Below are 26,161 nucleotides of genomic sequence, written 5' to 3' on the forward strand. Positions count from 1 at the left end.
AAACTGGACAAATTTAGGAAGCACAGTCTTTAGGCACGCTTTGTTAAAGTCGCCGGCGACAATAAAAACCCCATCGGGGTGGGCAAGCTGTTGTTTGTTTATGGTGTTGAGCAAGAGGCTGAGAGCCGTGCTAACGTTAGCATCCGGCGGTATATAAGCAGCTATCACAATAACTACTGTAAACTCCCTCGGGATGTAAAAAGGTCTGCACGAGACTGCCAGAACCTCCAAATCAGGAGAACAGTGTGTGTGAATGATCCTGCTGTTACAACACCACTCGTTATGCACGTAAACACATAGCCCCCCTCCTCTGCTTTTACCTGAGTTGCTGTTTCTGTCAGAAGTGGTTATTAGTGAGTGCATTAGTATTTACATTTTGGATGGATGAGAATCTTTGTTCCTGAACAGGGAGATGCTGTGAAAGCCTGAAATGTCACCAGTGAGACGTGTACTCGTCACAGTACTGGTATTGATCAGCATCACTATGAATTCTGTGTGGATATGCAGTGTTATGGTGCCTGAGCTAACTGAATCTGGATCTTTCAGTGGAGGGTGAGAGCCGAGCGCATACACCAAAAACAGCCTTAAAACAGACTGTTAATGAGCTTCATACTTATCTGCCTACCTGGGGTTAGGCTTTTAATAGCTTCAGGCAAGAAGAGTTAAGGCATAGTCATATTTCTAAAGAAAGTTTGTTTTGTGTGAACCTTCGCAGATTGCTTTAGGTTTCATTTGAGCTGTGGATCAGACACAGTAAGCTGGATATCAGACTCTTAATTTTCAGAATTCTGGTGAATTTGTATGAACTAATTTAGACCTTTTCTGCATCAGTTTGTGGCAGAAACCCACTGAGGCTCTCATGCATTTTGTATTACTTTCAAATAATCATTCTCATCTGTCCTTGTTAAATATTATCCCTACTGAGTCAACAGTCTCTTCTGTACTCATGTGGGTTTGCTTGGGTTTAGATGTGAAGGTCAGAATACTTTCGTTTTCTTTTGTCTGGGGAAGCAACCTGCTTAATGTGCATGTGGCAACTGTTCACACCACTTATACATTTATATATTGGAAACGTATCAACACCTTTTTTTGTTGTCACTCAGATCTGTTTCACTAGGATTTCTATTCATATTCAAACCATGGCAAACATGTCTGTGATCATTTTGGGTATTTCCAGGGTAATTACCAGTTAACAAAATAAACTGTATAGAGGCTACAGCGCATGGAAAGTCATTATTAAGTGCTAAACTCATAGTCTTTTCTTTTCTTTTTACCATTTTCTGTTAACCAACCACACACCTGTGCGTGGATCATTTTCACTGCAGGATCTCCTACCACACTTCCTGCTGTGCCACGGTAGTAAACATAAACATTGGTTCTTTAAAATTTGAACAAACAACCAATGCTTTGGTTCTCTGGAGAGGACACTTTGCTTTTCATGTTCTTCTTGACAGAAGAGGATTTCTTCCAAATGCAGGAGTGAATCTGGAACAAGATCAGAGACAGAGTGAAATCCTCAGTGGATCTGACTGGCACGCTGATAGAGAAATCATTTGATACAAAAACAAAAAACCCAACATTCTGTGGCATTGATGTAGTGACAGATCCACCATCCCACCTGATGCCTGAATAATGACTGTCAGAAATTAAACAAAGGGAGTGTCCTTGTGCCTAGCAGTTAAATAGGACCACTTTCATGATGAAACATGCTGCTGGAAACATGTTTCCTAGTTGTGTGCCAAATTTTTGACTCCACATGGCAAAATAGCTTACAGTGTTGAAGAATCCTCCAAGGACCTCAGTCCTCAGTAAACATGCTGCTGTGCCATCTGATCTCCTTTTGCGGCTTGTATTTTTGCATCTACATAAAGAGGGAAAAGGCATTCGGGTGTAAAACTGCTTTACAGTAAAACAGTCAACGATCAGAAAGACTAAACGTAAAGAATGTGCTGCATCATGGTGGACATTTTTATGTCTGCCAGAAATGCAAATGGACTGCTTTATTTCTTCCCACACCTTACCCTGGTGCTCATGATTAATGGGAGAGGCGTCGCCTTTCGGATGGAGAACTTCCTCGACAAAACACATTAATACTGAGACCTGTTTTACATTCTCTTTCTGGCTGCATCTATCAGTGAAAGTGCAGGAAAATCATTTGTCTGCATGCAAAATGGCCTAATCAAAACTAGAGATAAAAACACTGAAACTGGAGGGGGGAAAAAAGCTGTAGTATCATGGGAACATGGATTGTGTGTTGCCAAATGAACTACACATTTCATTCTATTGGAGGCATTGTGCATTTTTGTTAATGATTAATGAGTGAGACTTCTCATTTTGGACACAGAATGTGCTTGACAACAGACATCAATAATCACAGCCTGCTTTACATTCTGTCCACCTCTCAGTTAACGTGCGTGGACGGGAGCGGACGACATTTGACTGCATGCAAAATTGGTCAGAGATTTTCATTTGAGAGTGAACATCAAACCTAATTTTCACAGGAGGCTGTAGCTGTGCCTGCCTCTACCTGAGTTTGTTTTTTACTACACAAAGAGCTCATCAAATCTGAAAATCATTAGCTGGCCGATACCGAGTTAGAGAGGGCAAATGGTTTGTACAAAATGTGCACCTGTACCTCGTGTGTTTTTTGGAATGGGGGGCTTCATTATCACATTCATGTTTTATTTTCTCTGTGTCATGACACTATAGCAGAGTAAAGAAAAAATATTTAAAGTGAACATCGACTTGTGTTTGTTGTGTTTGACAGCCAAACACATTGTTCCAAACACCAAAATGGCACAAAAGCCTCAATCAGGGAGTTAAACAGATTTCATGGGGCTCTGTTCTAGTGAAAGATTTACCTGTAGTGTACAACCAACTGCAATTTGCAAGCATGTGACAGCATATTAAAACATCAGAAGACGGCTTCTCTTTGGTATACAGTATTTGTCAAATTGGAATTACAGGACACAATAGACGCAACACTGAGTAAAAGACGTTGAGTAAAAAAACCCAACTGTGCCTAAATTTGTCCACTGTCCTCTTGCAGCCCATCCTTGGCTCTTTAGTTTTTCATTTACAATTTAACTGGGTGTGTACAGCAGCCCCAATGGACCTGTGTGGCAGCATTGACTTCACACGTTGAATCTTGACAGTTTTCTTGCTAGTGCCCCCCAAATTTTAATGCATTGTGACAGTTATATCTGGCAAAACGCCTTACATTGTTATTATAATAAAAACTCTTGTAGCTGTCAAAAAAGCAACAAGAACAAAACAAGCATACTCAGTGAAAGATCACCAAAGATTACCCTTTTTAAAAAATATTTTACAGTTTTATTTTGAAAGGGTACAGTGAAGAGGGACAGGAGAGAGAAAGGGGAAGACATTTGGCAAAGGGCCACGGGACAGATTCGAAGCCGGGCTAGCCACTCTCAGCCACGTGGCATATGGTCACCTGCTTATCCTCAACCCACAAATACGATCCTTGCGTTTACCTTGAGTTGTTTATTATATTGCTCTCTTTTTCTTTGCTTTTTTTCTCTTTTTTCTTTCTCAACAGGTGATCAAGGTGATTGATATTAGGGCTGCCACAAACGATTATTTTGATAGTCGACTAGTCACCGATTATTTTTGCGATTAGTCGACTAATCAGATCATCATCCACTGGACATAAAACGTACAGCTTTAATCTCAGCCAAACCGATTTACTCAGGAACAAATAAAATACTAAAAAAAGCCAAACAATAACATTTTTAAGTTATCTAAGTGACTTATTTATCATGTTTAACCTGAGTAGCGAAAGACATCTTCTGTTTCAGTCCGTTATTACACTCTTAAATCCTACTTATTCCTGCATCTTTTGGGATCTTACAAAGCTTCAAACGACGCGTCGACTATTAAATCAGTCGTCGACGATTTTGATAGTCGGCGTAATCGTGACTAATCGACTAACCATGGCAGCCCTAATTGATATATGTATTTTTTGTCTGTTTATTTTGTTGGTTTTTGCCCTTTATCACCGTCCCTCTTCCCTCTCTTTTTCTTTCCCTCTTTCTTTCTCCCTTTCCTTTTCCCCAGTCAAGTCTGCCCCGTGTTCAGCAAATGAAAATAAAATAAACAATAAAAGCAAAGGTGAATCAAATAGACCATTACGGCAAGGCTAGGATGGTCCATTTGATAAAGTAAATCCGTTGGGCATCTTTCTTTGCCTTTAGACAACAATTCTGATGGCAAAAGAACCAAACGGGATAGGCAAAAAAAAAAAAGAGAGAGAAAGTAAGAGTTTAAATCACCATTTGAACACGCAGGCGATCAGAATAGCATTTGCCAAGAGCAATCTAAGCCTAAAAGTTGTGCAGCACTACACAAAGGCATGGTCTTAACAAGGGGCTCTGATCCTTTTGTGTTTTTTTTTTCCATTTTGCAGCAAAACCTTTCTCATTTTGAATGATAAAAATCTTCAGTAGAAGTGCCAGTAAAATAACGCACACAAAAATAGCTTTTAAAAGTTGCTGCACTTGCTGAGGTACCAAAGTTTATTTGACAAATGAAAAACAAGAAAAGATCCAATAGAAATAAAATCATGACATAAACCGAAGCATGTATCATGGCAAAACTTTTAGTAGTGACAAGAACGCAACACATTTCCCCCCTGTTTCATTACAGCCAGCATGACTTTTAAACAAATGTATTTAAATAGGAAATACAAGACTCATCTGGGATGTAAAATCACCATGGCAACTAAGAAAACCGAGGTTTGAAAAAAAAACCTGAACTAACTAAATGAATGAAAGCGGTGTAAAAGGAATAAGAAGATCAGGTTCCATGCTGGAGTCCAAATGTCTCTGAGCTCAGGGTGAAAGTATAATCGCTGTATCCATGAGCCTTTCTTTTATTCATCTGAAATTTTCTTGGCTGGTTTTCAACTATGATATAAAGATTATTAAGCGTTGACCCTTTATAGAAGTCTGTTTCCTTGATTCTTCATATCAGTCAATGAATTTAACCTTTAAACCCTTGCTGACACAGTCTTTAACTTTATATTCAAAAATGAATTCAAACGCATCCTGGCCTGCTGGGTCGCTCTTTGCAAACTTATTCTCTACATGAAAACATTCAGAACTGACAAAAGCTTATTTTCAATTCAGGTAGAGAAGCCAAGTATTCAAAGGTACCACACTTGGAGAGGGGGTGGTTTAGAGAAATTGCACAAGACATCTTTTATTTGATTGACTAGTACAGCCATAAAAAAAAGTACAGAGTTTTAAATATTTCACTGTGTAAACATCATATATCGCTAGAAGCTTGCACAACGTGGCACAGAATATATGTGATACTGTCAGAGTGAGGTAGTTGGAACCAAGCTGGAGGGAAAGGAACGGGGGTGGGGGGGGGGGGGGGGGGGGGTATGTTAAGGCATTTAAAATGGTAAGCCTGAGCTGAGGGAATTGCTTGGAAACATGGTGTGAAGATTCATCTCAAAGTGCACTGCTCTCTGTTTGTACTTGGTGACATCAGCCTGAAGTGAATAAGGCAGCCTCACAGGGAGTTAACACACCAGAGAAAGTTTATTGCTTCAGGCAACTGCAGGTACATGGAGGGCTGTGAAGGATGTGACGAATGAAAGTCTGCAGTAATCAGTGGAAATGCAATGAGAGGGTGAAAGTGAGTGGATAATGTAATTTTGCAGCAATAAAATTAGATATATAATCAGCTGCTGACTCAAGGCAAATGAGTAAAGGTTTATTACGGCTGTGTTAATAAAAGTAAACCTGATTTCAGCAAGGGCGTTAAAGAAGAAAGCAGGCGGGGATGTAATGTCATTTCCCAAAACAAGATCAATGCCTTCAATTGGCAGCTGATCTCGAACCCCCACCCGCACAGCGCCCGATACGAAGGACGAGGTCAAAGTAACCGTAAAAGACTCACCTTGATACCCCACACCAGCAAATCAGAACCACAGTATGACTGCTGAGAGAAAGGCACGACTCCATGCCGCGCCACCGAATGCTTCGCCCCTGTATCCCTCAAGATGGTGATCGGAACCCAGTCCCCCGCATCACCAGACAACGATAAAAACCCCGTCGAAACAAACGGTCGAAACACCTCATCTATCCCCCGCGGAACGACGCCAACCGGCATTAAGCTAGGGCGGGTTACCGCGGAGCAAGACTGCACGGCCCCCCCCCCGAAATGTCGGCCCGCGCCCCCTCCCTCGCCCTCAGCACGGGACAAGAAGCAACGAGATGACCGAGCTCATGACAAAAAAAACATCGGCGGTCCCCAGCGGCCACCGTAGGGCTACGCCGCGAGAGCGGGGGAGAACGCCCCCCCCCCCCCACCTCCGGCAAAACTCTAGAACCCTGACGTAACGGAGGGGAAAAACCCCTCTTGTGCGTCAAAGCAAACTCATCTGCCAGAACCGCCGCTTTCGCGAGGGAAACGACCTTCTGCTCGTTCAAATAAACAACCACCCGCTCCGGCAGACACCCCTTGAAATCCTCCAATAACATCAACTCCTTCAACTGTGCAAACTCCTTAACCTCACTAGCCTGGCACCACCGATCAAAGAGCAAACCCTTCTCGCGCGCAAACTCCACATAAGTCCGATCCCCCCCCCTCACACACTGCCGAAACTTCTGACGGTACGCTTCAGGCACCAACTCAAAAGCACGCAATACGGCAGCCTTAACCACACCATAATCTAAGCTCTCAGATGCTGACAGGCTAGCCCACACCTCCTGAGCCCTACCCACCAGCCGACACTGCAACAGCAAAACCCAGACCTCCTCCGGCCACTTTAACGCGGCAGCCACACGCTCAAAAGCAGGAAAAAACGACTCCACCTCTGATTCACAAAAGGGCGGCACCAATTTAATGTGCCTCCCAACATCAAAATCCTGACGGAGAGCCGGGGCAGGACCAGGCGCCGGCGGCGCAGGGAGCACAGAGGGCGCAGGCGTGGGCGGCGTAGAGTCAGGGGCACGCGGTGGAGGTCCGCGCTCCAACTCCAACGCCCTCACCCTCAAATGCATCGCTTCTACCTCCAACCGGTGACTACTCAACTCCACCTCCTTAATGCGGAGCAACAACTGGAGCTCCTCCGCCGACGACCCCACCACCGGAGCAGGAGGAGCCACAGAGGGGGCGGCCACAGGAGGAACAGACAACGGAGCCAACGGCTCCATAGCCGCCCCGCCCGTCCCACCAACAAGCGGCACGCCCGACAGCAAACCCCGCTCGCTCAAAGCCACCGTGACAAGCTGTCGCAAATCATCCTTTTTCACCCCCGCCGGCACTCGCACATCAAAACGGCCCGCAATAAGCAGCAAATCCTCCCTCCGACACCGACTCAACTGCTGCAAGGAAGGCGCCTCGGCAAACTTATCCACATCAAACTCCATCCGCGGCCACCCACACAAACAACCCCCAAAAACACAAAAAAACCCCCACACACCCACACGAACCCCACTACACACAAACGACCCCGAAATCCCTCAAACGGACGAGCCCCCATTTATGTTACACACCGGCCCGAAGCCGGGGTGCAACACAACAAAAAGATAAACCCGATACATAATAACGACAAAAAAAAAATCACACCACGGCAGAATGACGAGAGTTGGTTAATTTATTTACTGAACAGGTAGCGAGCTTCAGGGTGGGCGATGCCAAAACAACAAACAAAACACACTAGAAAGAAAAACAGAGCTAACTTACCTCCCACGATCCCAAAACAAAATACAATTCTCTAACCTGTCTCCCTACCCGAAACAGGAGAAAAGAGGGGAATAAAAGAAAACGGCTTCCCACCCCTACAGCTACCAAGCCCAGGTACAACCCCTTTTTCAGCATTAATATTGCAGCCCCGTGCAGTCACACACCACGACGGTCCCCAGACACACAGCTCACGGGAAACCAGGAAGTCTCCTCGCCGACCCAGTCCAACCCCTTTTGTAGCTGGCCTCTTTCCTTCCTCCACCAATCGGTGGCCTCCACCTGGAAACAAGCAACACTGAATACAAATACAAACAATAACAACACCGTACCGCAAATAATGACCCTGGGTCATAACAGTAAATGGAAAGAATCTGTGCTGCTTTGTAGCAGTGAAGCACGTCACAGTCATTTACACAAGTCTGCGAGAGATCAAGGGCACGGAGAGCATTTCTTTCCACGCGTGCAGCTGTGCAGTAGTGAGATGCTTTATTTGTTTAAAATCTACACATTCTAGTTACTGTGAGAGAGTGTGACAAACCCAGTGACCTTCAGTCAAATGAAGCGACATGCCCAGAGGTGGAGTGTGATGTAAAGTTTGATACTTTTTTCAAAAGAGCAGTGGAGGTGTGTGTGTATGTGGTGGTGGTGGTATATAATCTACCATTCTTAAAACAGCTATTTTTTCATCTATAATATGTAGGCATTAACGTTATGAAACTTGTAGACCTCAGGCTTAAATAACATCCAAGTTTTCATATTGTGTTATTATTTTCGACAGATCCCATGACTTTCTGACTTTACTACACTGCCGTTGGCTCTGGACGTAAACCTAGTGATTCCTCCTGAAAACAGTGGAACACATAAAAGGAATGGTTTCAGGAAAATACGCTTTCTGTGAGAAATTTGCATTTGACAATCAATCTTACTCTCATAGCTTCATTAAATAAAAAGCCAGCAGTCAGTTAACTTAACCTGGCACAGATTGGAAAAAAAAAAGTTTCATGTTGTGCTTTGCTGGATTATTTCTGGCTCTGAGCAGTTGTCAGACCGCCAGAAGAGACTCTATTAGTACTAGAAGTAATGTTTTACTTCTCTCTACCCTTCTCTTAATCCCTGACAAACCTGTATGTTGGCATTGAAAGGTTTTAGAGCTGTCTAAAACTGATAGATTTAGGCAGATAAGTCTGATGACTGGTTAGGGTTAGGTTCAAATAACTCCCCAAAATTGGTTTGGGTAGACACCTCAGAATAAAATGTAATGTAAAACACACCTCTGGGCAGCATTAGCTTTTAGGGAAATACTATTGTATATATTTTTACTTCTTTGTTCTTTCGAAATGCACTTTAAGTAGTTTGCAGTCCAGTAAAAACAAGTGCAAAGTGCAGGCTTTCCTTATTTTCTTATTTGCTTACTTCCTGAAACCAATTTTCATATGCTTGAGATCATTTGGAGTACAATTATTTTTTATTTATTTAGTATATGTGTAGCATTCATTTCATTGTTTAGTAAAGTTTGTTTTATGATCAATTTGACATTGATTGAGAGGTTAAAGATCAAGTGTGACTTGATGTTTTTAATCTTTATACAGTACTTTCTATATGTTGACAATACACACCACGCTTGTATAAAGTTGCTGCTTTTTGACCAATTAATCATGAAGTTGACCTTGAAAACTTTATTATAAACTTTAATGGCTTGTTAACATGACCCAAATCTACAGCCTAACGTTTTCTTAGAATTCATTTAAAGCGTTTCAAGCTAATGTGAAAGACAGAATGACACGCACACAAGCAAAATAACCTCCTTGGCGAGAGGTGACAATTTGAATAACAAGTGAAGAAAACCAAAGTGGGTGCTAAAGAAAACGGGCATATTTTTATTTTGTACTTCTTTTTTGTATGAATAAAATAAAGATGATGTAAAGTGTTTAGGATTAAACTTTAAGGCTACCTGTTTGACTTTTTCCAGTGTATGTGTTAAGCTAACATGCTGATATTGACTAAAAATAAAGTGTAACATCAGTCTTCAGTTCAGTATTAATTTGCCAAACAATGAAAAAGGATATGTCTTAAAACTTTCATGCTTTGAAGTTTTCAAAAAAAAAGTATTAGTAAATTCCAGCTGGCAAATTTTCACCAGTTATTTAGCTTCAGTTATCTACCAACTGATCCCATGCTCCATTCACATGTGTGAACTGACCTCAAAAACATTTCTCAGCTTATTCAAATCACCTCAGAAGACTTTGCCCTCACTGTTCAATCCCTCAGTGACCCTGGAATCCTCTTTATCTGCTAGAGCAAGAAACATAACCATAACCCCCCTTTTATTAAAATAGAGCACTGAGCTGAAAGTCAATAACTGTGAAAATGAAATACTCTCCATCAAAGGCAGAGACCAGAACATGAAGACTCATAGATGTGATGCCATCAAATGTAAAATCTGGAGCTGTTTCATTTTTTTATTCACTGAGAGGTATTATTAGTTATGAAGCAGAAATTTCACAGAAAATCCCTCTGGATTTCTTCTTGGTTGCTTTAAACAGCTTTTCTTATTCATCCTGTCTGGTGCACTTTGGGATATTGAATGCTGATGATAAAAGAGGTTTTCTTACACTTAGGTTTGTTATAATGTTGTTTTATTAAATAATTGAGCTGGTAGGCTCCTATATTTGTACAATAAGTGTTTATAAAGCCCTTTTCAGACATGGACTATGTATCATCACTGGCTGTACGTGTTGTTGAGAGTAAAGGCATTTTGCCATTCAGATGGGTTTCACGTTATAAATGCTCTTCTTTTGACCATGTAGAGATCGGCTGCGGCCCTGCATGAAGAAATGCTGCCCCATCATTCATTTGGAACAGAAGGCATTCTGGGTACACAGTGGGAGTCTAGCGTTGGTCAGCAAAAAAGTTTCCCTACTATCCTTTGGTAAGGTGCTGTGGTTCTAAAGTGAAAGCTCTATGTGTGCTAATTCCAAAAATACATGATATAATGTAACAGTGGATGCAGAAAGAAAATTGATGAGTATTGTTATGTTATTAATTTATACAACCATCAAATTGTGAGATATGCTACTTGTCTGAATTTTCTAGCTTTGTTAGCTAGTATGACAGATAAAATACCTCCAAAAGATTAACTCGTGCATTGAGCTGGTTTATTTCAATGGCCTTATAAAATAGCTTATCAGTTGTATAGTAGGGGAATTTCAGTGTAGCATCATTTTAATCATATTTAATGGAGATATTTGATTTAATGTTACAGGTAGTCAAAGAAAATGTGGTTCGGTAGCTTGGCACAGATTTGCATATATATGTGACGCACTACTGCAGTTTAAGAATGCAGCTTGCTAACCAAGTTTGCTAGCATGAGCTGATAAGCTAGAATTCTACTCTCTGGAGAGCTAAACCAACACTGGTCATTTCTGGCTTCAAAATAGCAAGAAGAATGCTGCCAAAATGCCAACACCAAGGCTTTAAAATCCACAAAACAGTACGCCTGTCTTTTATATACAGCCTGTGATGTGGACACATCTTCCCTGCTTCAGTGTTGCCACATTGGGCTTTTCCACATGATACTGGGCTATCTTAGCTTAACTAAGCAGGTAAAGAATGTGTTATAAAATGAGCCACTCTTGTACTCCTATGTGTTTCTAAGCTACAGTCTCGGTCGTTGTGTCCTTGGGCAAGACACTTCACCCGTTGCCTACTGGTGGTGGTCAGAGGGCCCGGTGGCGCCAGTGTCCGGCAGCCTCGCCTCTGTCAGTGCGCCCCAGGGTGGCTGTGGCTACAATGTAGCTTGCCATCACCAGTGTGTGAATGTGTGTGTGAATGGGTGGATGACTGGATATGTAAAGCGCTTTGGGGTCCTTAGGGACTAGAAAAGCGCTATATAAATACAGGCCATTTACCATTTACCATTTACTAAAAGTCTGACAGTATTTCAAATCGAAAGGGACAAGTGGCCGACTTGTAAGGAGAGCTAGAGGGAGGACTGTGAGGCAAAGGGTGTACGCCAACGTTCTATAAACAAAGGGTAGTTACTGGAGCCTGGTCCACTAATCATGATGATCAACAGTTGCAGCAGTGGTGGTGACACACTGCCCCACCCACACATAACCTAGAGTAATGACTGGTAAATAAGAAAAACTGATTCTTGAAACAGAAGGTGCAACAAAAAGAAACCAACTAAACCACAGAGGAAGGCGTTGAAATGTGACGCTCACTATTGTCTAAATTAATCACTTCATATTTAAGTTAAAACAACTGATATTTTTAATATTGAAGCATTACTAGAATCAGGTGGGTTTGGGTTTGACTTTTAGTTTGCAGTCAGGCTGGGACTTGGATATCACTATATTTTTTTTAAAGTTGGGGTAACATTGATGAATGATTACTGATATCGTTAATGATCACTGGTTTCACTAGTTAGCAGTTCCTGGTTTCAAAGAACCGCTATGCCTTTTGCTATAAAATCCAGAAATCAGTGGGTGATGATAGATCTAACAGGAACTGTAAGGAGTTAATTTGTATTTGATCAGCATGGCAGCTTACCAGACACATCGCTGTGATGCTATAGCTTTGGGACATGGAGGGGAAAGAATACCTTTGTTTATACAAAAATATTCTACAACAAATGGTAAGGTTGAAGATTTTTAGGTTATTAAATTTAGGTTACACATGTTAGTCTCCTTGTGACAGCATTTTACAGCATTATGTCACCTCTTGGCTAACTAAAAGCTGACAATGTGATGCAATATTGATCCAGGACCAACATGATGCAGGAACGACACCAACAGAGGGATATCAGATCGTGTGCAATCAAACACACATTATTTTATGTTGTGAAAAATGATGGCTGGATGGATGTTTTGTTGACTAGACAATGTTGCTGTAAATTAGGATTACTTATTTAAATTTGACACAATCAGGCATTTAATTTTATAAAGTGTCCCATGAATGAAGACTTTTCTTGTTCTGCAACACAAGGGGGGAGATTTTTCCATCCTACATGAAAAGATTACCCATTCACTCAGTCTGGCAGTGTGCCACATTGCAAGTATATTATTATTTTTATGTAAAAATGACATTGAAACAGTGGTTGCAGCACTTCTGAGAGTTAACTCCAACTAAGAGGCTTGGTTTAACTCAGCAAGTTCACAGCTCAGCAGATACCTTTCTCAACTATATAATACAAAGGAGTTTAAAAACTGCAGAATTTTGATTTCTAAAATTGTGGCAGAGGTAAGCTGGAGAGAAAAAACTATTTCCACAGAACACAAACTGAAAACACTTTACTGTAACTACACCCTGCAAAGTTGATGACTTCTCAGAACTGAAGATTAGGGGGGGGGGGGGGGTGCACTCCCCCCCCCCCCCCCCTTTACTGTTTGCCACCCCATCTCGTTCTCCCTCCCTCTCTCTCCCTAAACCCCCCTGGAGTCTGTGAAGTGTGAACAGACGCTTTGCTGTCTCAGCTTGGCAATCTTTGATCAACGCAGGGTTGCCAGCCTTCAGTCGGACAAGGTCAGAGGAGCGAGATGACAGTCTGTGTGTTGTCAAAAGCAGGGAGGCGCCACCTGTTTGAGAATAAATTCTGCTCACTCTCCCATCTACCTGCACCCTTAATGCCAAAGAGCTTCAAACTGAGTGGAGTCAACAGCTTGTTTTATAGAAGTAGGCCTCTTCATTGATGTGTCCCCAGGTATCCTTGTCAAACTTGCTGCCTTTGACAATAACCAACCTTGGGCTCTATGCAAATGTGTGTTGCGCCGTGAGTTACTGACTCTCAAACAGCAGACGGGATCACTTCTAAGCCTGCCTGTGCATTGGTCTGTGTCAGTGCAGCAGATAAATGCCTGTACAGTTTGTTTTCCTGCTCCGATAGCGAGAATGAAATCAACAGGCAAGCTGTGTCGCTGTGTAGTCTTTTTCAGGCAGTCTTAAACCCAATCCTCTTTGCTTCCCTCCAGGGTGGAATTTGAATGACCTGATCAATTTCTAATCAGGAAAGACCTGCAATTTCTCTCGTTGTAATGGAGTTTCCCACAGATCTTCTATATGGCAGGCTTGCTCTGAAATTGTTGAGAGCAAAGGGTAGGTTGCATGTTTTCTAGGGTTCATTTTTCTGATGTCTTTTTTGACCTGCATTGCAATGAATGCATTTTATCACCAGTGTGAATCTGCTGTTACCTAAATATAGAGGTATTTGTGGAATCCTAAACACCACTGCACATCACAATGAAGCCCGGGCCCTGGATAAAGGCAGAGGTGGCCTTTTCATGTTGGAAATGAAACCCCAGGAGGTCTGCCTGCTTTGTGCGTCAAGAAAAGCCACGTTCCAAAAAATACTTAATGATATTCTGGAAATTTTATCAGCAGTGTGTTTCTGAATAACTCTATAGGCTCCGTAGTAGGTTGAACGTGGTTTTTACTATTGCTTCCCAACTATTTTTAGCAGACACCCCTCATGGAGCAGTTTGAGTACGCTTTCACTGACACTACATGTCATGCTGTAAATGTATTTGAATTTTAACACAGGGCTTGTCATATTATATCACAGTTTCTCTAAATAATTACCGTGGTCAAATTCTTCTTTGTGTTTGCTTTTTAGGGGTTTTTTGGTCTTGATTTTGCTGGGATTTGTGGATTATCCAGTGTGTATTCTGGGTATTGGCCCAAAGCAGGGGTAGGCAACTCCAGGCCTTGAGTGCCGGTGTCCTGCAGGTTTTAGATATCATCCTGTGGTTATCTAAAACTGGCCTCTGGAGAACTTCAAGCCATGTTGGGGAGGTAATTTAGCCATTTGAATCAGCTGTGTTGGAGGACAAGGACACATCTAAAACCTGCAGGACACCAGCACTCAAGGCCTGGAGTTCGAGACCCCTGGCCTAGAGGCCTGTGGACAGTGGGAAGCCCTTCTGATCCTTCTGGAAAAAAAAAAAAAGACTTTCAGATTTTTATTCTGTTCAACCACTAGTTTTGAAACCATACATTATACAGCCATGCAAAACAGAACATTTCACGGGATTCTAAGCAGTCCTGTGAAAAACCAAATACACTCTATGATTTAGTAGTTTGTAAAACAACCTTCAGCAGCACTAAGTTAATCATTTTCCGCATGACTTTATTAGTCTTTCAAATTGTTGTGGAATTTTGTCCCACTCTTTTTTGCGTTACTTCAGTTCTTTGAGATGTTTGTTATGTAGGGCTTTCTAATGGTCCTGATCAGGTTTGCTTGGATTAACACCTGGATTCTGTTTTCAGCCATTCTGTTGTAGATTTGCTCCTGTGCTTGGGATCATTGTCTTATTGCACGAGGCAATTTTGGCCAAGCTTTAGCTGCCAGACAGATAACCTCACATTTGACTCTAGAATACTTTGATATTCGGAGGTGTTCTTGGTCAACTCCGTGACAGCAAGTTGCCCACTTCTTGTGGGCATGAAATAAGCAAGTTAATCCAGACGTTAGCTGCTGCAACCATCACAGTGGACTCATGACCTGAAAGTGTGGTCAGAGCTAAAGGAAGAGGCCAAACTAGCTGGAGAAGCAAATAACCACTAATGTTGTAACAATGATGTAATGATGTGCTGATCTGCTGTCTCCTTAAAAGTGAAGTTTCACCATAAATCTACCCTCCGAAGGGAATATTCTTATTTTGCCTAGACGAATGAATGTGAATGTGTCTAATTATAAAAGAAAAAGAAGATTTAACACCAAATCCAATTAGCTAGGGCCAACCGAACACTTGTCCCCATGCATCTGTACCTTGATGCCTTTTTGACATCAAAATGGGATTGTTGAGATGAGTAAATATCACCAAAGTGTTATCTGTCAGCTTATCCCAACTAACTAGCTATGCTCTGGTCTCAAAGACGGTATATAAATGATGGCAGTTGCCCCTGATTTTAGGTTGTGCATTTTGAAGTCTAAGAATTATTTTTAATCCTGCTTTAACCCTTGATGTTGCCACTCGCATGGTAGTATCCGGTAGTGCATGGTAGTACCGACAAGCAGGTCTTGCTGTTGGTAACCCACCTTTGGAAGTAGCAGGGTAGTTGTTTTTTATCTAAATGTTTCCCCGATGCTAACTAGCAGACTCCAGGTTTTCCTGTCTCGTGTTTCTCGTGTTTTACCAGCTGACTGGCCAACCGGCCAGGTTGCTAGGTAGCTAGCTAGTTCATTGTTGATATTCCTAATTAATGTGGCTGATGGCAAGTGCAAAACTGCAATACTAATGTCTGCAAAGAAACATGGATGAAAACAGCAGCGTGACTGTTCGTACTGGAGTTTTACAACCAAAAAGTAGTTATTCTCCAGTTAGTCAATGATTTCTATGTTCAGTCTGTCTTTTTATGTATGCCACAGGGGAGTGGGGGGATGAAAAAGGGGATTACGGTTGCTTCCTGTTTCATTCCAGAAAAGCTGATATGATTTTGCTGAAGACATTTATGGTTTTTGATGATGGTCTTTTTTAAGAGCTAAAAGACTTTGATGCATCCTGTGTAATTTGGCAACAACAGAACAATAAAGAAAACATTTTTCACAGTCTTGCAAATTGTACTGCAGTACAGTCTCCTCTTGGAACTGTTAGTGCTGTGAAATTACAAGAAGCCAGCTTTGAAGAATGTGTGTTGTGATGTGTACTGAGCCACCAGCTTTCTGGCAATGTGTTTGATTTGATTTGATATACCTTTATTAGTCCCACAAGGGGAAATTTCATAAGGCTGCCGACCTATTGCACGCAATGGCGGCGCCATCTTACCCTCTGACCATACGTACATTACACAAAACATCACATGGGGAAGACAGGTCAGAGAGGTATAACAATGGAAAAATGCACCACATGAGGAAAGAGAAAAAAATAACTCCCCCCAGACTGAGCTCCAATAGGGAGATCAGTTTGAGAACAGAAAAAAACACCTCTGCACATAGCACATGAAAAAAACTCTTAATGCACCAAAGAAACACATGACAAGCAACAGGGATGGGTAAAGGTGAGAGACAGCCGATTGAGACAGTACATCCGGGCCTGCAGCCTGTGCGCTGGTCTCCTTGATCCACCGTCAGCATCGGAAGGGATAAGATTTATAAGATGTATGTGTGTGCGTGTCCAGAGTTCGGCAGAGACAGTGTCCTTCACCCTGCTAGGCTAAGTAAACAGTCTTCCAGCCAATCCAGGTGGCCTTGCATGGAATGGGAAGAACAGACTAAACACAGTCGTTATCAGGGTGTTTTTGTTCGGCTCCAGCCTTGAGACCGCAGGTGGTTAGGATTAGGGTTAGTATTAGGTTTGCCTGTAAACCTATGTATGGAATTCTCCTATTTGACACACAAATGGATATCCTATGATACAGGTACTGTAAGGCCAGAATGGTGGAAAAAAAACTTGATTTTAAGGGTAACATGTTGTAATCTGTGATTCTAGGCTTTCTTAGCATAAAATGCAATCTAACCCTACGCTTAAGTGGTTTGTCAGTGAGCTGGGGGAATTCAAGAAGTCGATGTTACACAATGTCCTTTTATTTGCCTTCTAGGTGGATTATTAAACAATGGATGACACAACAGTCACTGACCTCAAAGAGTCAACATCAGAGCAGTCAGTAAATCGGATTTACACTCATAAACCTGGGACCACCAGGCTGGAAGAACCACACAGCAGATTTATCTTCCTTTGATTTGAAAGGAATCTGCAAAGAAGTCACATTGATGGATTTAATTAAGGACGTTTTTGACTGAAACCCCGAGTTGTCTGAAAAATAATCGCAAGTCATTTTGACGCCGTGTTTTGACACATCTGAGTCACCTGTACCATGTGGTCAATGGGCTTGCTCTTTTCTCATACCTTTTGGACTCTAGATTTATCGTGATGCTGCTTTTTTCTGTTGCGCTCTCGGAGTTTCCCACAAGCGGAATTTGACTATCGACAACATGCCTCTGCTCAAAGTCAGGAAAATCAGGACTTTTGCTCTCCTTTTTTGTGTGATTACATTTACAACTTTCCTGTTCAGCTATACCTTCCGGGACCCTTCACTCTACTTCTTTAAGTACGCATTTCGCCTGTCGGACAACTTCTTCTCCAAAGGGCTGTGTGCCTGTCGTCAGTGCATAGCAGAGCTGGAGGATGACCCGTGGTTCGCCGAACGCTTTAATCAGTCCATCCACCCTCTGATGACCAGAGAGAACAGTGCCCTCTCGGATGAAACCTTTAAGTGGTGGCAGGTAAGATTCAGGGGATGTGTGTGGGGGGAATTTGCAATGCTGTTTCTACACAAGATTGGTAATAAAAAAGCACATTCAGCATTCGAGAGAAGGTGAGGTGCTGAAAAGGAAAGATCATGAATAAAGAACAGAGTTTACACACTGCTGTAATGCTCCCACGACACATTTGTGTTTGCCACATTGATTGTTTCAAACAAGTCCTTACCAGGATCAAGTTGTGAAGCAAACTCCCACGCACAATTTGTTCATATTTAACAAGCAAGATGGAGAATATGGAAATTCTCTCCCAGAGAATCTGTAGATAACGAGAGACATTTTCCATACATGACTTGAAAGTGTAAAAGATGCTTTAACTGTTCACTCACTGGAATCTGTCTCCATCACACTTTAGGCCAGGGTTGTCAAACTCCATTGTAGGCCTTAGTGTTGGGCCACTTAAGTGAGCCGATGTTGTACCGAGGATGGTGTCCCCGACAAAATTTGTTTCCCCTGCGTCGGGAGCGTTCGCTGAGCAGGGAGGCGGATCCAGTTTACTCCGCCTCCATTACAGTCAAGTAGACGTGAATGTAGTGATGTTTTAGTTTTGTAAAAAAGTGAAAAATGAGTGTTGTTGCATTGCATTGTTGAGCGTTACAACAGAAAATCATACATTTATTGTTCTCACGTGGTATTCAATGGGATTATTTCAACAAACCAAGGACATTTTGCCTGATAATTATTTGTATCCTCCTGTAACTTTACTGTTTAAAGAGCTAAAACTTCCAAAGTTTCAGGAGTAATAAGTCATTATAAGAAGTGTTTGGGAACTAAAAATCAAGAATGTGAGATCCTGTTTGTTTGTGATTTGGAGAGCCCAACACATGCTCCCGACGCAGGGGAATCAAATTTTGATTCCCCTGCAGGACACCGGGACCAGTGAAGTCAGTGTAAAGAAGGTTAAATATACATGTAGATATCTTATTATAAGGAAAAGAAGTTAAATTTTTAACAGTACATGTCAGTTTTTCTACATGATAAAGAAATGTTGCTGAGGTAAATGAAAGGAAATTTGCCAACATGACTCTTTGGACTTAAATTGCAAAGTTCTGGTAGCTCATTGCTCTCACTGTCCGGTAAATATGAAACAGTTTCTGCTAATTCACAGAAAGTCCCTTGTTTCTTATTTTTTTAGCCATACCCATTTAAAAAAAAACAATTTTTATAGTCAGTAGTTAAAAAAATAGCAGAATTGTTTATCGTTAATGTAAATACTTTGGTGTGGTATTAAAGGTTATAACTTAATTATCAGTAAATGTTGTAAAACATATTAAAAAATATTTCACATTTTCCAAACCCATCCAGTGGGTCAGATTTGAGCTCAAACCGGGCCCTTTCTGGCCACCGGGCCTTATGTTTAACACCCCTGCTGTAGGCAATTAAACAGTCATAAAACTAGTTTAGCAGTAAACTTTTACAAGAGCTTTCAGAAAGCTTTACTTTAGTGACTTTGTTGCTAGAAAGTTAACAAAAACATCGGTAACACTGTATGTCTGTTTCCTTGTAATAACAAACCACAAGGAACGCAACTATCTCGCATGGCTCTGTTCCCAAATCACAAACATTTGAAGTTCACTAACTTGACTAATATTTCACCAAAATTATAACATTTTCATCACTGCAAGTGACAAAAAGTGTGAGGTGCAGGACCTCATTTCAGAAAAGGTTTGGCTAATGCTTCGTGACAACTTTCCTCTGAATGGGCTGCCCTACTCTAAACAGCAGAACATGTTTTACTATTTTTTGTAAATCCTTTTCTACTGACATCATATGGAGATAAGAATTGAAAAAATCAACCTCATTTGAAATCTTGGCCACACTTAAGATGAGCATCCAACGCTGTAACATATATGCGTGAGAGGAAATGAGACAAAGCATAAAAGTCTCTGTTTAATCTTACTATTACTGTAACAGTGAAAACTCAGTGCATCCCAGTCTTTTCAAGTCACTGAAGTCTCCATCTGGCAACTGTCTAGTGTCAGACTAAACATAATGTATTTGTTTTGACATGAGCACCATGACTTGACATGGCAGTCAGCAGAGGAATTGTTATCTCTGCCTCTTCCAAGATGGATTTTGTCACCTGTGTGATTGCTGGGCATCACTGACTAAATGGCCCCCTGAGAGTAGAAGCCCTTGGATGCAGAGTGACAGGAAATCCACTTTTTTTTTTACTGTTATTTACTGAGATTTCCCCCATATCAACCTCCATTTTCTCTCCACCGGAAAAAAAGCTTAATGGATGTCACGCCCCCTACATTTGGCCTGTCGCGTGTGGGGAACATAAAACGCAGCAAACATAAAAAGGAATCCACGGTCGCTGGATACCATGGCGCTTAGTGTTTTATGGATCCCTTGCCCCATCTACATAAGTACTTATGTACCAGCCCAATATATAGTTTACTTTCTCTATATGTCATCATTAAACTGCAGCTCTCTAAATCAGAAAGAGCTATTCACAGAAATGATCCTACCTTTGTGTGGAAGGCATCCAGTATTCCCACATTCACCTCACACCATGTCCAATTAGAGGCAGGAATAGGCAAATTACTGCAAGGTTGCCTCCTGTCACTATTCATTCCAGAAAGTGCTTCTCACAGGAAGCTTGATGAGGCAAGCATCACATATCAACGGTTGCCCGGCCAGATGGTGTGGCCTGCTCTGCTCCAAGGCAAGGGCATGACCATAAGGTGCATCTGAGCACTTTTCTCCAAGGAGCTGTCACAATTTACATGTTACACAGCTAAATGTAATTCCTGCATCAATTGCTGCATATTCTAAACTTGCCTGCTGTCCACCTAAAACCTTATTGCACTGTTGTTTAAATATGATAGAAAAGGCTGAATGAAAATTTTGAACCACATGTATCCAAAGCCATGCTTTAAAATTAGATTGATGTAGAATGTCCTGTATCCATTCAGCAGACAGCACACGCACATTCCTGCGCTTATTTGCTGACTCTCCGAGTTCAAAGCTGCCAGAAGAAAGCAGGGCCAAAAGAGCCCCCGCAGACGGAGCTAAGCCGCCCCTCAGGTTCTTTCAGAAATGTGCTCGGTGTCTTGAGCTCCACTGCCCTTGTTCAATCACTTCTACTTAAAGTGGCCCTGGAGCTGTGTGTCTGTCTCTGAGGCCTGCATGTGCTCTGTCACCAGTGGTTGCAGTCAGAGAGGCAGCCGGCCAACTTCAACGAAGTGGTGGAGGAGCTGTTCCAAGTCATCCCCGATGAGGTGCTTTACATGGATGCCGGTCCCGAGCGCTGCAGGACTTGCGCCGTCGTGGGGAACTCGGGGAACCTGAAGGGGTCCCATTACGGTGGCCTCATCGACTCTAGTGATTTCATCATAAGGTCAGTAAACACGTCAATCAGAGGTTTGATTTTGAAGCTCTCACTTCTATTTACTCTGCACTGTGAAAATTGAATTGTGGATCTGTTGCTTCACTCTGCTTGGGCAGAGTGAATTTAAGAGTTGAATTTAATTTTTCAAGCTTCACAAGTCAGTTCATGTTATGAAAGCATCACACGAGGGCAAGGTAGCTGCCAGTGCAGCCTGTCGTTAGACATCAGAATTACAAAAAAACAAGAAGAAAGAAAAGCAAGCGGCAACCTCTGAGCTGAAAACTGCCACACAAATGTCAAAAATTGCAGTTCCCCTAATGGGCACATGAGGATGATTCCAAAAGCAAGACTTCCATGTAAAATTCCCAACCAAACAACATTAAAAAGTATAATTACAGCCTGGTACAATAGCAGCTTTACCCTCTGTGGAGGCCCAGCATCACAGCCCACCATGGTTGAACTGAGCTGGATGTCTCTACCCTGGAATTATCTGACTAATAATATGGCCTACTGCCTACTGGCTCCACTCCTGACTAAAAACACTGGGTATCTGGGACAGGTCGATATGTGCGACTGATACAGTTCTTTCTTGCTCTGCCTTTAAGTGTGCCATGCTTTAGCTTGGAGTAAGAGAGCTAACATACCACGGAGGAAGGTCATTTTGAAGGTTCAGTAGCTTGGAGGTTTTTCATACCTGCGATACCAAAAGCTTTTCTTCTCATTTTTACGGTAGTTTTTGATTTATTTGCAAACTGTGGTTAAGTATTCCAACGTAACTGAAGAGCTCAGATGATGACGCTTCTAGCTCTCTCTTTCACTCCCTTTCATTATGTTCAAGGCAATATTTGCTTTTATTGCACTCGTGGTTAGAGAACATTTGATTAATATTGACTAGATTAATATTATTTTGCTCCATCTGTCTTTTGTCAGCACCACTCCATATATGATATGTGGTGTGTGAGGAGGTGTGCTTACAGGCAGTGCAGGGAAAGTAAAGATGAGCACAGCTTTAAACAGCCGCAGTAGATGCAGTAGCTTACTAACTACAGACTAGTGTAAATTTGAAAAATGAATAACTTGCTTACATTTTTTTTGGATTTATTTAGGTTCTGTTGCCATTTACTATTTTACTGAGATCACCACTTATATTTTAGAACGATAAAATGTGTTGTCTTATATATGAAATGATACAGATATTTGGTGCTTTAAAAATCTTTCAGCTGTCAAAAACATAAACAGACATTCTAAATATTTTTATGTGAAATTATTTGTATTTTTATTGGGTTTTTTTTAGTTAAGAATAGAAATATGGGGGTGCAGAATAAAGGTATTTTATTGTCACAAGAAGTTGTGGAGTACTTGTTTACGTTCTCCCTGACTCTGCTAGGATCAGTTCCTTGTTTGTGCGTTTCCAAACATGTGTGATGCCAAGTTGCAGAGTGCCCCCGGTGGACAAAATGTGTAATATCAGCCCAGATTACATGGTTGAAGGGTGTTTCTCCCTTCTCTTTTTTACTTTTTAAAATCCCATTTATCGCTTGTTATAATTGCAGACACCAATGGATCAGCAAGTAGCTAAATATCAAGGTCAATATATCAGACAGGGTTTAAATTTTGCACTCTAACAAGAAGGCTTCTGCTTTGAAGCCCACACTGTAGTTTCATCCATCATTTATAACCAGTCTATTAGTTGTAGAAGAAGAAAGTTTGCTGGCAGCTGGCATCAATAATAATGATTGCTAACTGAAGCTTAGCTACTTTGCCTTTCAAGTGGCTGGTTGTTGTTATGACTACCATAAAGAACATCAGGCATGCCTACATCCCAACACTGAGGCAACATGTATATTTCAATAATAAACTCTACTTCTTAGATATTTCATAAGTTCAAAATAATATTAAAATATTAACTATACTTATTTCCCTATATCGTATGAATATATTCTTTCCAGCTAATTACTGCTACGACAAACTCAAATAGAGCAGAAAGTCGTGCAGTAAAATGATTAGAAAACACTGTAGCCAAAATATGCTTCCCATTTAATTTAGAGATAATACTGAAAGAAGTCTGCTCAGGGCTGAGTGCACCATTGACTCTATGAGGTCTTGTTCTCAGTGTGTATTCTTGGAATGTGAGAATCTGGCATTCTTTAAACTCATCTCTATATTTAGAGATAGATCTATAGATATAGAGGTAGAATATTAAGGCAGTGAAAGATTTCTAATATTTAGGTCATCATTCCTGGTTATGCCCCTAAAATAATTTTTACTTTGCCGGTACAACAAATCAAAGTCGGCCCAGGAACCTGGTTAAATGTGCCAGATGTTTTATCATTTTTAATTTTGTCTTTGTTCTTTCATTTCATAATTTATTAACCTGGAGGCATCCTTGTCTTACTGTTATTGCCTCGTCAGATGTCTTTTCTTTCCCTGGATTTAAAAATGAACTGAGGGGTTTGCTGCTTTTAACAAAAGCAGCTCTTGCTTGTTCAGTCCAACCAGTATTTACCGCCACAGAAGATACAAAAGTACTGCAGTTAACTATCAAAATTTTCAGCTTAACAAAACTTTTACTATGCAAATTTCTATCGGTGTTCTGCTACTGGAAACCGAATTCCCCAGAGGAACCTACCCGATGGATTAATAATGATCTGTCTCTTAGGACTGCGCGATATATCGAGTTTTTAAAAAATATCGATATATTTTCATACAAGATATAAGATATGACATTATCGTTTATATCGATATAGTCTATGTTACGTTATAATTATACTTGTGGAGCCACAAGTTTGCCTCTCTTTCGTCCACTTTTGTCTCTATGCAACGTTACTGGGCCTCGCCTCTCCTTCACTGAACACAACTCCTCCTCCCCCATCACTTCACCTGCAGGCAACGACAAGATGGACACGACAAATCTCCGTTAACGAGTTACCGCGGATCGCCCGTGCGTGGGGCTGCACGCCATCAACCGCGAGCTAACCGTGCTAACGACATGCATGGCCTAAAATCCTTTCATTTTCTCAAAAAACGACAGTGCGCTTATGGCCATAAATGGCACCTGTTAAAAGACACGGTTACGAAGCAGATTTCAAACTCCAGGCTGTCAGCCACACAGTAGAACATGGGAATAGAGCAGCTGTGAAATCTGTCTTTGTTATTATGCTCAGCGTCTTTTAGTTTACATTTTGACTGCACAATTGTGAGCTTTTTGTTATGCACAAAAACAACATTGTTTTCTTTTATTTATGGAGCATTATTATTTAATAATATTATTTTTGAGTAATTTCTTCATGTACATCTACGCTGTATGTTAATAAAAGTGCCTGTGTGACATCTGGGACACAGCTTTGACTAAGAACTCTCTTTGTGTTCTTACCTTATGGCTTAAAAAAATATATCGAGATATATATCGTATATCGCCATCCAGATAAAAAATATCGAGATATGAATTTATCGCCCAGCCCTACTATCTCTCTATCTATCTTATTATTGCCATAGACTGTATATAAAAGATGGACATAGTCGCCATGACAAAAGTGGCTGCATTTAGATGAACATTTAGTTACTAAATGCAACAAAAAATTTTATGGGTCCATTACACAGACACTGATACTTGCTAACCTGCTAAATGCTATTGTCTATTAATTGGACCAAACACCCAACATACATATAACATACATATAAAGGAGTAAAGCATAGAAACAAGTTTGTTTTTGTGTTTTCGTTTTATTCTTTGTCAGGTTGTAAACACAGATTTTAATACTGTTAAGTTGGAAATTCATTTTAACATCTATGACGTTTGGAGACACAGAGGCTCAAGTGGTCGTTAGAGGAACTGCAGTATTTGGCACACATAAAGTATGTGTCTTTGTGATCTTGTTTTAAAAGAGTAGATGCACTTAGTTTTTATTTTACTGATTTCTCTCATGACTCATATCTCTCTCTCTGTATTTGATTTGCCGACTGCACTCATCAGTCCTGTCTCACTCACACATTTATGCTCTGCCGTGAAGCTTTCCAGAAAGAAAGGTGGGGCTAGAGATTTGACTGTCCCACATCCTCATTCTGGGTTAGATAACCATTTGAGTAAATTGCCTCAACAATGCAGGAGATAAAAACCATGCAGTTTGAATATTATAATGTTTCTCCCGTGCCTTGCGGTGATGAGAAAGAGAAGAAGAGTCTGTTGCTCTCTGTGTTCTCACATATCAATTACAGCACAGCAGAGAAGGAATTTGAATAGATAAAAAACAACAGAGTTTGCTCTCTGAGGTATAAATGACAAGAATGTACATGAAAGGGTTAAAAAACATGCTCGCTCAGACTTTGTTGATGCTGTTTCTCCAGAGTAGAGAAGTCACTGATTGCATTCTTAAACAACTTGGGAGAAAAATCAAATTGATAGTTATTATATCTGAAGACTGAAGTGTAGTACAGCTTGTTTTTTTAAAGCAGATTAACATCAAAATTTAAAAGATGACTTGAAGAAGATGAGGATGACCACTTAAAGACAAAACCTTGCTTCAAATGTGTTTTCAACTTTTCAATTGGCACAAAACATAAAAGAATTAAACAAATACTATAACATTGATGCCAAACTGAAGCCTTTGCTATGTCCTGATTCTGTTTTATCACTTTGCAGTTTGGATTTGAATGAGACTTGTTGAGCTCTGACTCAGAATAAGCTAAAGGCTGCAGGGGTGGGAAATGTATATTCCTCGAGAGTGGATTTGTATTATCTAGAGGGAGTTCTCAGAATAGTATTTAACAACTCTGAAGGCTGTTACAGTCTGCATCAGAATTATCCTCTGCAACTACAAGAGATAAAACTTCATCAGTATTCAAAGTTTTTT

The 26,161-nt window shown here is 41.1% G+C and overlaps 1 protein-coding gene across 1 annotated transcript in view; it reads left to right on the forward strand.

Moving 5' to 3' along the window:
- The window catches only part of LOC146683630 (CMP-N-acetylneuraminate-beta-galactosamide-alpha-2,3-sialyltransferase 1-like), a 101,280-nt gene that overhangs the window by 37,158 nt on the left and 37,961 nt on the right, over nt 1–26,161 (forward strand). Inside the window, exons 3-4 of the mRNA XM_085445223.1 lie at nt 17,254–17,938; nt 21,127–21,320. Of these exons, the coding sequence (XP_085301349.1) occupies nt 17,648–17,938; nt 21,127–21,320 (485 nt within the window). The 5' untranslated portion in view covers nt 17,254–17,647. The remainder of the gene's footprint in view (nt 1–17,253; nt 17,939–21,126; nt 21,321–26,161) is intronic.

The sequence above is a fragment of the Copadichromis virginalis genome, linkage group LG22 (genome assembly GCF_057382275.1).
Source record: "Copadichromis virginalis isolate Kocher_CV1m ecotype Utaka linkage group LG22, C_Virginalis_male_GT1.1, whole genome shotgun sequence".
Lineage (NCBI taxonomy): Eukaryota > Metazoa > Chordata > Actinopteri > Cichliformes > Cichlidae > Copadichromis > Copadichromis virginalis.